We start from the raw sequence: 13,567 nt of genomic DNA, 5'->3' as shown, positions 1-13,567 counted from the left end.
CACGGCAGGGAGGATTTTCTTTCTCTCTGTAAAATTCAAACAAATTCCTCTTCCACGTATTTGCCGTGGAGTCGTCTGTCACAGCTGTTTTGTAAAGGTTTGAGAACGTATTCATCACAGCAGCAGCAGGGACGAGCAGGGCGTTCATCCACCTGGGAGCTGTTCGGCATCATCACCGTGTCAGCGCTTTATTGACAGACCACTTGCACCAGTGGCTGAGGTCAGTCTGTCTGCGAGGGCGCTGTGTGACTGCAATGAGACAGGAAAAGATATGGCCAGGGCTGGGAGAGATAAAGCTCAGCAGCTGCTACACACACGCACACAAACAGACACAGTCTGTCTAGCCTGACTCCTCCTTGTTGCCCCACCCTCCCTTCTCTGGTGCTCCCGCCCCTCTCTCCCTCTTCAGCAGTAGGTACATGTGAAGTGAGCGACAGTTAGGAAAGCAGTTCAGGGCGCGAGCCAAAGGCACACACACCCACCAGCAGAGAGCAAGACTGCATTATTCAACGGATCCTCTTCTCCACACTCCTCTTGGGTACGGCACACACACACACACACAAATACACACACACACACACACACACTTCCAGAAAGGTCCTGTACACTCACTTTTAGTCCCAGCGCAAGGCTGCAGTCGAGAGGGTCTCAAACAACCGAGGTAAGGTTCAGAGAGTTTCCACAATTTATATTTTCGTCTCCCTCTGAGACTGTATGTCGGTCACACTGTTGGACACAGTGCGACTGTTGTGCAAAGTCGCCTCCGAGCCATTTTCATTTTGTCAAAGGAGTGAAAGTAGTGGTGTGGAATAAGTTTGTAAGTTAAAAAGTTGTACCTTTTTTTTCCACCCTTTTTTTTTTAATGCCTGCTGTTCATGAAGAGTGGAAAATTAGACGGCACCCGATGGTGCTTGGTGCATATCGGGAGCTTAAATGGATGCTTCATTTATTCAAAGGTTGCCCAGAGAGCACTTGTGAGTACAGTATATGGGTTCGCTCCTGTGGGCGTGTGCGCACCACATTTGCATGCGTGCGTACGCCATCCCACCCACATGGGGTGCGGCGTCCTTGTGTGCACTCTCATGGTATTGGGCGGTGAGGGGATGGATGGCAAAGTTTGGTGCGTCCACCCACTTCTGAACCAAAGTGGGGAAGGCTTTCCCGCCCTTCTCTGGGAAATGGCTGTTGGGTCGTGAGTGGAGGAGCTCCTGAGTGATAAAATGGCTCTGAGTTCACGCCTTTTCAGCCTCAGTTGCAGTTGATAATACCAGAGCTCATGCACTTATTAATATTGTTAAATCCTTCCATAACTGTCGATTAGAGCTCTCTGGTGGAAAGAAATATATATATATATATATATAAAATGTTTATAATTACAAAATATAAAAACGATTTTACCCTAGAATATAGTATTAGAAAATTTAAAAAGACAATTCTGGGTTGTATGTTCAATGACTCGTTTTAATTTCGCTGTTGGCACATCAGTTGCACAGTGAATGTATGTCCTTATCAGGACATCCTGCTGTTTTTGTATATAATATGAGTCAACACATTGGAATTATGACTGGAAGAGTTGAGGAGGGGTATGTTCTCATTTATTTCTCCGTCCCTGGTTGTGTCCACATGTTTTTAAGAGTAAATATGAAAGTATTGAATGGCTTTGGAGGTTGATGTTTGTAGGGAACATATTTGCTCAGGAGTGAGCTGCATGAAGTGGCTGAACAACTCCTGTGGAGACCGAGGAGAGAGAACAGCAAGGCATCTTGTGATAATGTGCAGTGAAAATACCAGTGTGAATAAGGGAGGAAGTCAGGAGCACTAAAAGTAGGAAAAAGCAGCACGGTGGTCACAACTTCTGTTTATAATAATTGTGGATTTGTCTTTTAAAAAATTACATTGTTAATACAGTGGAAAGGTATTAAATCAAGTTTTATAGATGTGATTACTGACTGGAAAAAGGACCGTGAATATATTATCACCCAGCCCTGAAGGTGGGCTGCCCAGATGAGGAGATATCCTCACGTAAACACCATTAAAGTTTAACATGTGATTCACACTGTGCTTTTGTGTACTGTACGTTTCTAGGGAAGACGGACCTAGAAACTCACTGTGGTTTACACTGTAGATACCCAAGTTTTCATTAACTCTGAATCCCCCGCCCCTCCTCTTCCACAGCCAGTGACTCACCCCCTCTGCACCTCTTGCTGAGCTATTATTGCCATGGAAACCCCGAGCCAGAAACGCGCCAGCCGTGGCACCACCCTCTCCCCAGCCCGCATCACCAGGCTGCAGGAGAAGGAGGACCTGTGCAACCTCAACGACCGCCTGGCGGTGTATATTGACAAGGTGCGCTCGCTGGAGTCAGAAAATGCTGGCCTGCGGCTGCGCATCACTGAGTCCGAGTCGTCGGTCAGCCGCGACCTGTCGGGCATGAAGGCGGCCTATGAGACGGAGCTGGCTGACGCCCGCAAAACTCTGGATCAGGTGGCCAAGGAGCGAGCCCGCCTGCAGCTGGAACTGGGCAAGATCAGGGAGGAGCACAAGGAGCTCAAAGCCAGGTACGAGGAGCATGTGGGGGTGGGGCTTGACCTACATTACGTATTATCATGTTTATAGAAAATAATGTACAACATGCATTGAGTATTAGTAGTTGATGCTCTGTTAAATGCAGAGTTTCTTTCTTTTTTTATGAAAGAGACTTTAATGCAGTGCTGAGTTCTGGTCCAAAGGTGAGATAATACTTTATATTATGTGACGTTAATATAGCATTACTTTTTGCCCCTGTACTTGGTGTAGCAAATCAACCGGTGCAGTTCTATGGTTGCATTGAAAATTGAAATTAGTGTTAATCATAATGTTCCGGAGCCATCAGCATTTCAGCATTCTTTTTTTAAATATGTTAATGTGTTTCCAAAACGCCTCAGAGTTTTGTTTAAGGCGGAGCTGCAGACAAAACACTTTGGATGTGAATGCTGTAATTTTGACCTCTGGTGATGTTCTGCCTCCTGTTGACACCTGTTGTTCAGTCGCACAGAGGCAGTGCAACACCTGAAATGTCTACTAGGAATGTGGAGTGTGGAGTTGAACCACGGCATTAGGTGACATTCCTGGTGGTTACATTTGCAATGCATGACTCAATAGTTAGTACAATAATTTCACTTGAAGCCTCTTGGTCTGTTGGAAGTAACACATCTCTCACACCTTTACACACACGCTGCTCTCTTAAGTTAAAATGACAGCTCTAAAAGACAGAATGTTATTCATCACACTGTCTGACTCTGCTGCTCAAAGATCGGTGTGATGATTTTTCACAATACTGACACTGTAGACATAATTAGAGAAACAATTGTGCTCTGTCTGGCGACTGCAGATCACTAAGATGAAAAATTAACACTAAGATTTGACTAAGAAACATTGATCAAAATGTTGCAACCCCCGCCAAGGCTGAGCAAACCCCCACCTATATGCTGTTTCACCCAAAACTAGCATTCCCATTTCCATCTGAACTACATTTTCTTTTTAAATTTCATGTAATTGTGAAGATATGACTCCAAATGTCAAGTTTTGCCCTTCATCACCATTGCAATGGTGAAGAATCATTCAAAGAATTCCTGGATTCCAGATCTGGATCTGGATCCTCATCGAACCGAACAATCACCTGTTACCATGGCAGAGACCTATCTTTGATAAAAATGTTAATGCAAATCCATAACTTTTTGAGTAAACTTGCGAACACACAAACAGACAAACCAGTGCAAACATATAACCTCCTTGGTGGAGGTAATAAAAAGGCTACAACAATAATTGGACCACAGGAATCCTAAGTTCAGCGAGATGCTTTACATCCTGTGTGAGTCAACTGTGTCACGGAAAAATTTAGTTAATATTTTACAGGATAAAAGTTCCGCAGACACATTGACCTGTGAGCAAACTAGGCACTGAAGGTGTGAATGTGAGGGTTTAATAAATAACTGACTTTAGGTGACAATTAGTTAATTATACTATTTCTATTATCGCATTTTTTTTTAAAAGATGCTTACCGAAGGTACAGTTTGCATTTGACCTGTCACCTGCAGGCTGTTGTACTGTACGTCTTCTCTGTGGCTATAATTTCTGCCGCTCAGGTGAATGTCTGTTGTCGTGGGGCCTCGGCCAGTTGTGGACACCGAGGAATCTGTCGGCGTCTTGGAAAAGTTCACCTCGGGTTAGAGAAGTCTGAGGATATTCAACTGCTGAATGTGAACTATCTCTACTCCCCCTTTGCGTTTACTCACATGCACAGTTTAGAGCGAAGAGCAGCAACAGAATATAGAAACGGACACACTCGACACAACAGGACTGTTAGGCATGTGATGTGAATGTACACAAAACACGGGAGTTGCTCACATCTGCTACACATAGAAATATGAATAAAAGATATACAACTCTGCAGGAAATGTGCCTTTAATGTGGCTCATTTCTATTCTGCAGCCATGTCATTTGCTGTTGACCTTCATTGTGGTGAAAGCTCATCAATCTATGGACTGTAAATTTGCACATGCTGTTGGTAGGTGAGGATGTTGACTTTGTTATGCGCTCTGGATAAAAGCCAGTGAGTGTTGAGAGAACCATGTTATCAGTTTTAAAAAAAATGCATTGTGCTTCTCCACAATATCCCCAATGTCCCTGTGCTCCTTCTAAGCCTCCAGCTACACGTCTACAGATCCCACGGTAGTTTCCAAGGAAGCAGATCTTTTGACGCGTGTGTGGTGGAGAGGAATCGCTCAGTCTGGTCTGAGCAGGCTCTATCGGTTAGACTTTAGCCTGCATTGTTTGGTGTTTGGTTGTCATGGTTCTTTGGGAGCATTGGCTCGGCTGCCCGGGTGGTGACTCAGAGTTTTTTTTTTCAAGGCCTCTGGAATGGGCTGACCGTGGACTCACTGTAAGGGGAAGTGAGGTTTATTAATACACACTGCCGGGTCTCTTTTAACTCCCCGCTCCGCTGAGCTTCAAGTGACAATAGCAGCAGACGGTGGCGCAGTAAACTCTGTATTGCTGTGTCTCACAATATGTTTTTTTTGTTTTTTTGTTGATGTCCTTGGCTTTTCCTCCCGAGTTTGACAGAACACACAGCAAAAGGTGGAGCCATCGGAGCAGCTCAGTTGACTGGACCCACCTGTTTAGCCCGAAGGCATGACACTGCGTCTCTTCACAGACAAGTCTTTGTGTGCATAAATGGTACAACGAACACATGCTCTCCCTCCCGAGGCAAAGCTCCAAGCTGTCGGGCCAGAATGCCAACCACGCTCCTGACAGTTCTGTTTGACTTGGAAATAATTTAAAACTGCAGGAAAAAACAAACAACACAACTGGTAAAGGAGGTGGCATCGGTAAAGGAAGTCCAAGCTTTAGAGCCAGGTTAGTTCTTTATGTTAATACTTAAATAGTTCCCAAATGTTCCCGTTGTGGGTCGAATAAAGGATGATCTTATCACTTATCTCAGTTCACCTGTGCTTTGCTTCGTGCACAATCTAACCTCTAGCCGGGCAGCTAGCTAAGAAACATCAGCCTATGTGGGGGCCTGGCTCATCAGTGTCACTGGCAGGACTCGTTCTTGAAATCCTCCCTGAACACTCCTCCCAGTTGGAGGAGTCACTTTTTGTGTTAGTTTACTTTATCAACCCTATTTAGTTATTAAGAAAATATATATGGAAACTATATTCACTTTAATATAATATTATTTGTGGTATGTCTGTCTGCACATACTGTCTAAAATCAAAAGTTAACAAAAAAATGTTTGAATGGATATTTTAAAATGTCAAACTCCGAACGGCTCATTTTGGTCAGATTTCGTCTGATAAGCTTGAGACCGGACTGGAGATGTTGAAATGTAGACAGCCAAGCCCTTTTCCTGATCAAGTCTGCTTTGAATACATAAAAGCTCGGATTTACTTCGGCTTAGTCTGCCCCACCTGTCGGCACAATGTCGTGTAGGGCGTGGCACCAGGTCGGTAAAGCGCCCAGACCTTTTTTTTTATTTGCAGTCTATCTGTTGGAACAATGTGTATGGAATAATCGTCGTGGCATATGAAACGTGTCGGAACATGTTCTGGTGCAGCTGAAGATTCAAACTCAATATCATTTTTTAAAAAGTGCTTTACAGTACACGCTCTAATTCTGTATTCCCATGTTCCTCGGTAGTTCCCCTTATTTCCCGAGTTGTGAAGTCCTCGTTCCAACTTCAGTGTGTTCATGTGCTTTAGAGTCGGAATGTGATTAAAACGTGTTGCATTTATGTGTTCAGAGCATTTAAACAGCACATTGACACCTCTTTCCAATTTTTGCTTGATAAAGAAGAGCAAAGAAAAGGGATCTGCTCTGACAGGAACAGAAATTATAGATGTGTCATTCTAACTGTCCTAGGTCACTCTTTGTTGAAAGTAACTAACCATTACAACTTAATACCGTCTTACAGATTAAATGCTATCAAAAAATCGATAAGCAATATGTCGACTTGCACCATTAATCAAAAGATTCTTAGCATCGACCAAATGGTCTTTCTGTCGCCATATCTCTGTGTATGACATCATCAACTTATGTACGAAAATAATTGTCGGAGTTGTTTTTCTGATTCGAAGTGGCGTTCAGGAAATTTTCCGACTACCCCGACACCACATGAATACATTCATATTCTGTATTCAAGGCCTGAAACGTTGGGGCCAACTTGTCAAAGAACACAGCAGGAAATCCACACATTCGCTTTTCCTTGATTTGGAATATGCTCTTTTACCACTGACTTCCAGTAAATATGGCTTGTGTTTACTACGACCCATGTGTTTGATGTCACTCATTCATTTGTGTTGGTTAAGATCACCCTCTGCCCACATAATATCCCATATCCCTTGTTATGATGTAGAGACATAATTGGCCTTATGCCTTCAGAGCTTCGAAATAAGCACCGACATTTATGGTCAAAGAAAAAAGAAGACGTCACGTTGTAGGCAACGAAGACGGTGAGATAAACAGTTTTTGATATTTGGCCAACCTGGATCCTGCGAGAGAAAAAAAAGGGGAAGCAAAAGTGGGGGGAGCGTGATGGAGCGGTCAACGTCATGAGAAGTGGTCTAATATTAGTCATGTCTTAAGTTTCAGTGAGTAAGGTTCCTATATTTAACCTAAACACGTTTCTAAGGCAACACTGTATACATCCATGCTATTTGTGGGCCACGTCATGAATAACAGGAGTATTCGTTCAAGCTGCTCTCGTCAAGTGTGTGGAGACAAAACGTTTGTGCTCAAAAACATTTACATATATGTGACGGAAACAAGCAGTGTTAACCAAATCACCTCATGCTCTTTTTTTATTGGTAGTTACTAATTTACTTATTCATTAACCTTGACTAATCTTTTCTTGCTCAGTGGCTCAGTCTGTAAAAGATGAGCAGCAAATACTCTCAGAATATTTTGGATTTTTCGAAGGAAACGATTACACAGGAAACAATTAATCATCCGATTAGTTCCATATTAAATTTCTGTTATTTGATTTCTTGATTCATGGTTTAAGCTCGACAAGAAATTGGTAGAAAAAATGAATTGTAAGCACGGAAGATAAACTCTGAGTTGGCCTTATCAGATCAAAATGATTGCATGAAGAATGGCTTATAGACCCAGCATCTTCCTCTGAACATTATGCAGACTTTGTCACATACATCTCTGTCATTGTCTAAAGAAGAGTGTGTGTATATATATATATATATATATATATATATATATATATATATGAAAATAAAAATGAGAGGACGCATATTTGTTTTCCTAATTAAAGACATTGAAAGATGTAAAGTTGAAATGTTGAGAAGTAAGTCAACTCCTCTGTTCCATCAAATCCAGTTAGAGGAGTGACTGACAGCTTCGCTAACCACCAGAGCGTTACACCCCGGGAATGTTAAGGTGTAACCGTTGATATTTTTGCATTTGTCCATAACCTGACATTTCACTTTGCAATAGTGCAGCCACCAATTCCAAGCCATGGAAGTTTCTCCTTCTGAACAGACGCCGTTTTTGCCGCAGTCCCCTCCAAGTCCTAATGGTGATTACCAAACTGTGTTTATGCACTTAAAGAGAAAGAATATACCAATTCATCTACACAAGGCCTTTTGTAGAAGCTGTCAAGAAATTTGAACTTTATTCTCAAAATAGAATGTATAAAAATAAAAAATAAAAATCGTCTAATATTTTCTTTTTCTTTTTCTGGCCCTAATACTTGTCCGTACATTGTCATTAGCAACTTTGTGTTAGTAAACGTGGAGCAAAATTGGTATTTTTGCAAATTCAAATAAGCTCCATTTATGTTACAGAACATTAACATTTAATGTTTAAATTGGGAGCTCAGCATCCCGGGCCGTGCTCCTGGCTGCAGACCAGCAGCAGCAGATATCATCGAGCCGCTGTACAGCTTATCTCATGCCGTTTGATCACGCCCTCCTCTGTTCTCCGGGGCGCCTCGGGGGGGGGACCCTGTTCCCCTCTTCCCCTGCGCTGATCTCAGCTTGTATTAAGTGACAGCAGACAATTGTCTGTCACTTTGAGTCATGTGAGGGCAGATAAGAGCTGAGCCAAGAGCCAGGGACTTTTTTTGGGTGTCATCCAGCAGTGATGTAAAAGACATCGCATACAGTTGCTCTTTCCAACATTGACGGCACCCATCGAATAATGATTTAAAAGAATATAGTCTAGCACATTGATAAAATTGACGTTTGAATTATCCTTAAATTTTTGCCTGAATTATCAGTGGTTTATAAAAATAGTTTGCCAATTGACTAATTTTGTTAATTGGTTTCTAGAACATTCAATTTTGATTTTTTTTTTTCTGATAAATTTGGTTAATTTACGTCAAGGTACCGTAGATTAAAAGTCACACCGTTTGTTTTATGGACCGTGACTCTCCTTACACTTTCGAGCAGAAATCTGGTGAGAGTGTGGCTGACCGGTCTGGCCGCTAACAGAAGACTCCTGTGATGGAATGTAGATGTGGCGAGGTGTGTGTGTGTGTGTGTGTGTGTGTGTGTGTGTGTGTGTGTGTGTGTGTGTGTGTGTGTGTGTGTGTGTGTGTGTGTGTGTGTGTGTGTGTGTGTGTGTGTGTGTGTGTGTGTGTGTGTGTGTGTGTGTGTGTGTGTGTGTGTGTGTGTGTGTGTGTGTGTGTGTGTGTGTGAGAATAGAGTGGAATTTATAGAAGTAGAGTTACCATCGAGCCTTCCAAGGCAGCCAAACCCTTGATACACATGAACAGGGTAAATCACTTTAAGATGGTGTGACTCAGTCTCTCTCTCGCTCGCTCGCTTGCTCGCTCACTCTCTCTCTACCCAGAGAACCTCCCCTTTTGGAAGTAGGCCTGTTCGGTGCACTGTAATCTTAACCATTCCCTTCACATTTTTTTTCCACGTAACAATTGTTCCGTTTCCACGGAGCTACAAAAGCTAAATTACTCTGGAATGAATTTGAGTTTGGGGCAGTTTGGGACTATAAAATCTATACAAAGAAGCACTTACACAACTTTCGGTCTCACATGTTCTGCACCAGCTGCTGCTCTTGTTTGAGGAAATGTGATTTGAAGTTTTTACGTCTTGATGTGATTCCTTGTCTCGCAGTCCCTTGGTCTTACGTTGATGCTGAGTAATATCATTTTAACTGCTTATCTCCCGTATTTTTCTAAACTCGTAGAAATGTGTTTCATATGCGCACATGAGATTTAAGTTTTTTTTCTGCACACGCACGCGCACTATTTGGAAAATAGTTTGCTTGTCTTTTATTCTTTTTTTAACGTGCTGCCATTTGGGCGGGATTTGCCACAGGGAACAGTGATTGTCAAAAATTGTGGGGACAATCGCAGGAAAGCTTGTGGAATGTAGACTCAGCTTCATTTTCAGTGTTTTACAGCTCAGGTGGCACCATGGGAGATGTCCAGATGGAAAAAAACATAGCTTCTGCCCTGGATGTCTGGTGGTAGAACAGTTTTCGTTCCGTCAGAGCCGCTGTGCTCTCTCCTGTGTTTCCTCTACGTCTGTTTTCGATGCCAGTCCATTTTTTTGCCTCGCGTGAGAGCAGCCGATCCCCAGGCTCGTCCCACAACCACAACTTGGTTTAATTCCAAGCATCAAATCCTTTTTTTCCCCTTTTTCTTCATAGTGTAGCACAAGTTAACAAACCAGAAGTCGTCACAGTCTCATAAAGGCCATATAGAGTTTTACTGTAGCTCAGCTGGAAAGAACACTGTGGTTAGAACTCAATCTGTTGTTGTTGTTATATGGAGCATAAGTGAGGGCGGTGATACACCAGGGAGTTTTCTTGTTAATACAAATGAAAATTCAACCTTTGGATGCAAATGCGACAGTTGTACTCAGAAAGACGTGAATTACGGATTTAAGATGTGTAATAATTGTTATTGTGACGCTTTTCCAGGAGCGTCACTTTATTGGCAGAGACACATGATCCTGCATACTCAAAGTAAAAGGGTTGAGGCAATGCAGTTGAACCAGTTATTAAAATGAAAGTTGTATTCAGTGCCTGCAGTCTCATCCAGAAGATAATTACAGAGATGGTTTATTTTATAATCATGTTCTCTTAGAGTTTTACAAATGTTGATCAGATAACAAAGTTCATAGTGGCCATAGTGACCATTGACATGAACCAGTTCTTATCTTGATTTTTCACTAACCTTCCCGAACTTTACTGGCGATTTTATGTCTCTTGCTTATTTAACGACACTCAGAAAAAAATGAAAAGTGCAAAGAGGTCGTTTATCACCGCAGATAATCAAATTCAGGACCAGTGAAAAGCAACTCATAAGATAACACAGAGCAGGCAACCAGCGTCTGACTCACTCCCCGATGAATCATCAACTAATCACGCAGGGAGGAACAAGGGGTGTTTCATGTGTCTGCACAGACACGCACGCATGCGCACACACATACCTAAAACAGGCATTATAAGCAGGAGGGGCACTGTTCTCTCTTCTCTACCTTTTGACTGACACCGTGTTTGAGGAACTGTATTATCGACTGTACATTTTTGCAGGCATGAATGGGACAAAGCGAGGCACATATGATTCTTTTCAGTTGACAGTTTTGGTGACAGCCTAAACAAAACCATGAGTTTGACGTGAGAGAAAAGCAACCCCACCCTCGTCAGCGCATCAGCCACGGTCGACATTTGCTTTAAGACTGGAAACACAAAGATCTCTGTTCCCATCCGCCACATGTGGGTGGCCTGTGGCAAAAGCTGCGTCTTTGTTGGTTTCAGATGATTTAAAACACACACACACACACACACTCCATGTTATTGTGTTCTTCTCTCCAGCACAGACACAGGAAATGGTCATGTGCCAGCCTGTAATGTTTATCTTACTGCATATTTTTGCAAGAGTTGCACAACACATTTGGAAAATCAGAGTTGACGTGAACTAGCAGGCCTGATGCCATTTGCGTCAGTGTTTTACATTACAATCCAAGCATCATCTCAAATAGTGTTTTTTTCTCTGTGTATGTCTTCTTATTATTATATTCCTTAAAAAAGGTTGCTTTCACAATTAATCTAAATTGAACTTAAAGAAATGTGATTCATATTTTATTCTTTTGTAAATTATTGTCGATATTTTAATTTATTGGACAATTGCTGAAAAAGTTGCTGTCTCTTTTTTCCTTTTTTAAAACTTGCATAGTCATCTCAAAAACATAACCGGTGGGTAATTGTCAGGTGTGTACTGTCCTCGGACATGTCTCCGTTGTTCCTGTTCGGTTCCTGGCAACGTGTTTGTTTACTAAATTCCCATTATTCCACAACCTTCCTCTTCGTCGCCTTTTCCCTGCAGAGTTCTCCACTTAAAGCTGCTTTGTGAACGGTCAAACTGAATCTGGTGGAAATGGATAGAGGAAAGGTGGGCTATAATTAGAGAAGGGAACATTTTAGTCAACGACGCGTAGGGAATTTAAGAGAACCCCCCCCCCCCCCTTTCTTTTTCTTCTTGTCAGTGTTTGAGCAGTGAGTCATTGGGGAAACCCCTCCCAAATGTGCCCACATATGCTTGCCAGGCTGGGTGTGTTTGTGCGTGTGGGTGGGGGGGGTGTGTTTATGTAGTAAGTACTTTGAGTTGTGCAACAGGAAACAAACGAGGTGATGAATTGTTGGATACTATAGCAACTCCGTACAGAGAGTCTGTGATTTTAAACACTCAGGGAAACCCTTGGTGCCCAATCACCCCCCCATTGCTCCACAACTTGAGTAGATGTGCCCACGTGCAAAGTGCTGAACCTCTTGTTGTTGTTCCTCTAGAACTGCATGAATGAGAGATAAAAGCAGCTCTAGAGGTAATGAGGAAACGTGTTTCACTATAACAATGTTGTTTTAGTGCAGCCAATTAAATAATGTCTTCACATTATTAGCACGAGTTAGGTCAGTGCAGGGCAGCCTGTTGGACTACTACAACATGCTGAGCCTCAGTAGTCCGAGCAGGGATTTAGTTTGCAAAGTAAGGGTGGACACATCTGGCAGCTCCATTAGTGCAACGATCACACGATGAAGCTGTGTAGTCTTATGTATTATGTTTGGACGTCTGGTGAAGATTTTGCACACAGATTTAACTTCTAACTTCAAGTTTTAGAAATCCTGAATAGCGTGTTGGAATAGTGCTGCTGCTAAATCTTAAAAATTGTAGATCCCAAACGACAATTAACTATTTGGCATATGCGTTGCCAGGGATCTTATCAAACCCTCTGTCGGCAGAATAGCTGCAGTAATCTCTGTCTCTGTCATATCTTGAAGAAACGATGGTTCGACTCTCCTCCAGGCGAGTAGAACAAAACAACACTGTTTTAAAATATCCACAGAAAAGTCTTCACCTTAATTCGACTGCGTCCACGGTTTGGTGGAAATGGCAAACTATCCTGATTACAAGGCCGTGGTTGCCATGGTTGCCGTGGCAACGGTGTAGCAAAACAGGGGGGTAGTAGTAGGCTTTTTCACTCCACGAGGCAGGGTTCGTTTCTCGTTACTGGGTGGACAAAGATAGCTGTGAGTCATCCTTGAGGCTGGGAGCTGAGCCAAAACATTCATCCTCCTCCTCCTCACATTTCTCGTCTCTATTATTCTCCCGCTTTCTCTTCACCTTTTTGTCCTTTTTACTTTCGCATTTCCATTTTCAACCCCCCCCTTGCCTCCCCTTCTCTCCCCCATCTCACACCGTCTCTGTCCAAGAGCTCCCATTTTGTCTCCGTACTTCAGCATGTGTCATTTACTCGATTTTCTCTGTAACAAAATGCCCTTAAGAAGCTTTGATATTGCAGCTGAAAATGGTGGAATGATTTTATAAACTTTTATTTTTCAGTTATTTTTCTTTTTTTTTAAATGGAGCAGACATTTGCAGATAGGATGAAAGAGTGTATAACAAGTGGTCTACACTCGAAAAACAGTAATAAAAGCTGCCAAAATGACTATTTTTTATTATTTTTATTTTTATTCCCTCAACATAAAATGCACAGTGCACAAATTTTTCCCTAAGTTTACAAGTCATTTGACTCCGCTGGCTTGTTTTTAC

General features: G+C 42.4%; 1 protein-coding gene across 3 annotated transcripts in view; it reads left to right on the top strand.

Annotated features, from left to right (window-relative positions):
• Positions 1-396: 396 nt before the first annotated feature.
• lmna (lamin A) overlaps positions 397-13,567 on the top strand; it is a 29,583-nt gene continuing 16,412 nt past the window's right edge. Inside the window, exons 1-2 of one of the 3 annotated variants that reach the window (XM_035627198.2) lie at positions 397-538; positions 2,176-2,558. In XM_035627198.2, the coding sequence (XP_035483091.1) occupies positions 2,221-2,558 (338 nt within the window). In that variant the 5' untranslated portion in view covers positions 397-538; positions 2,176-2,220. Of the gene's footprint in view, positions 662-2,175; positions 2,559-5,248; positions 5,398-13,567 lie in introns of those variants that run through there. The other 2 variants (XM_035627206.2, XM_035627214.2) reach the window with 2 other exon arrangements.

Source organism: Scophthalmus maximus, chromosome 1 (genome assembly GCF_022379125.1).
Source record: "Scophthalmus maximus strain ysfricsl-2021 chromosome 1, ASM2237912v1, whole genome shotgun sequence".
Classification (NCBI taxonomy): domain Eukaryota; kingdom Metazoa; phylum Chordata; class Actinopteri; order Pleuronectiformes; family Scophthalmidae; genus Scophthalmus; species Scophthalmus maximus.
Note: the sequence above shows the minus strand (reverse complement) of the source record. Positions and strands in the feature narration are given on the sequence as shown.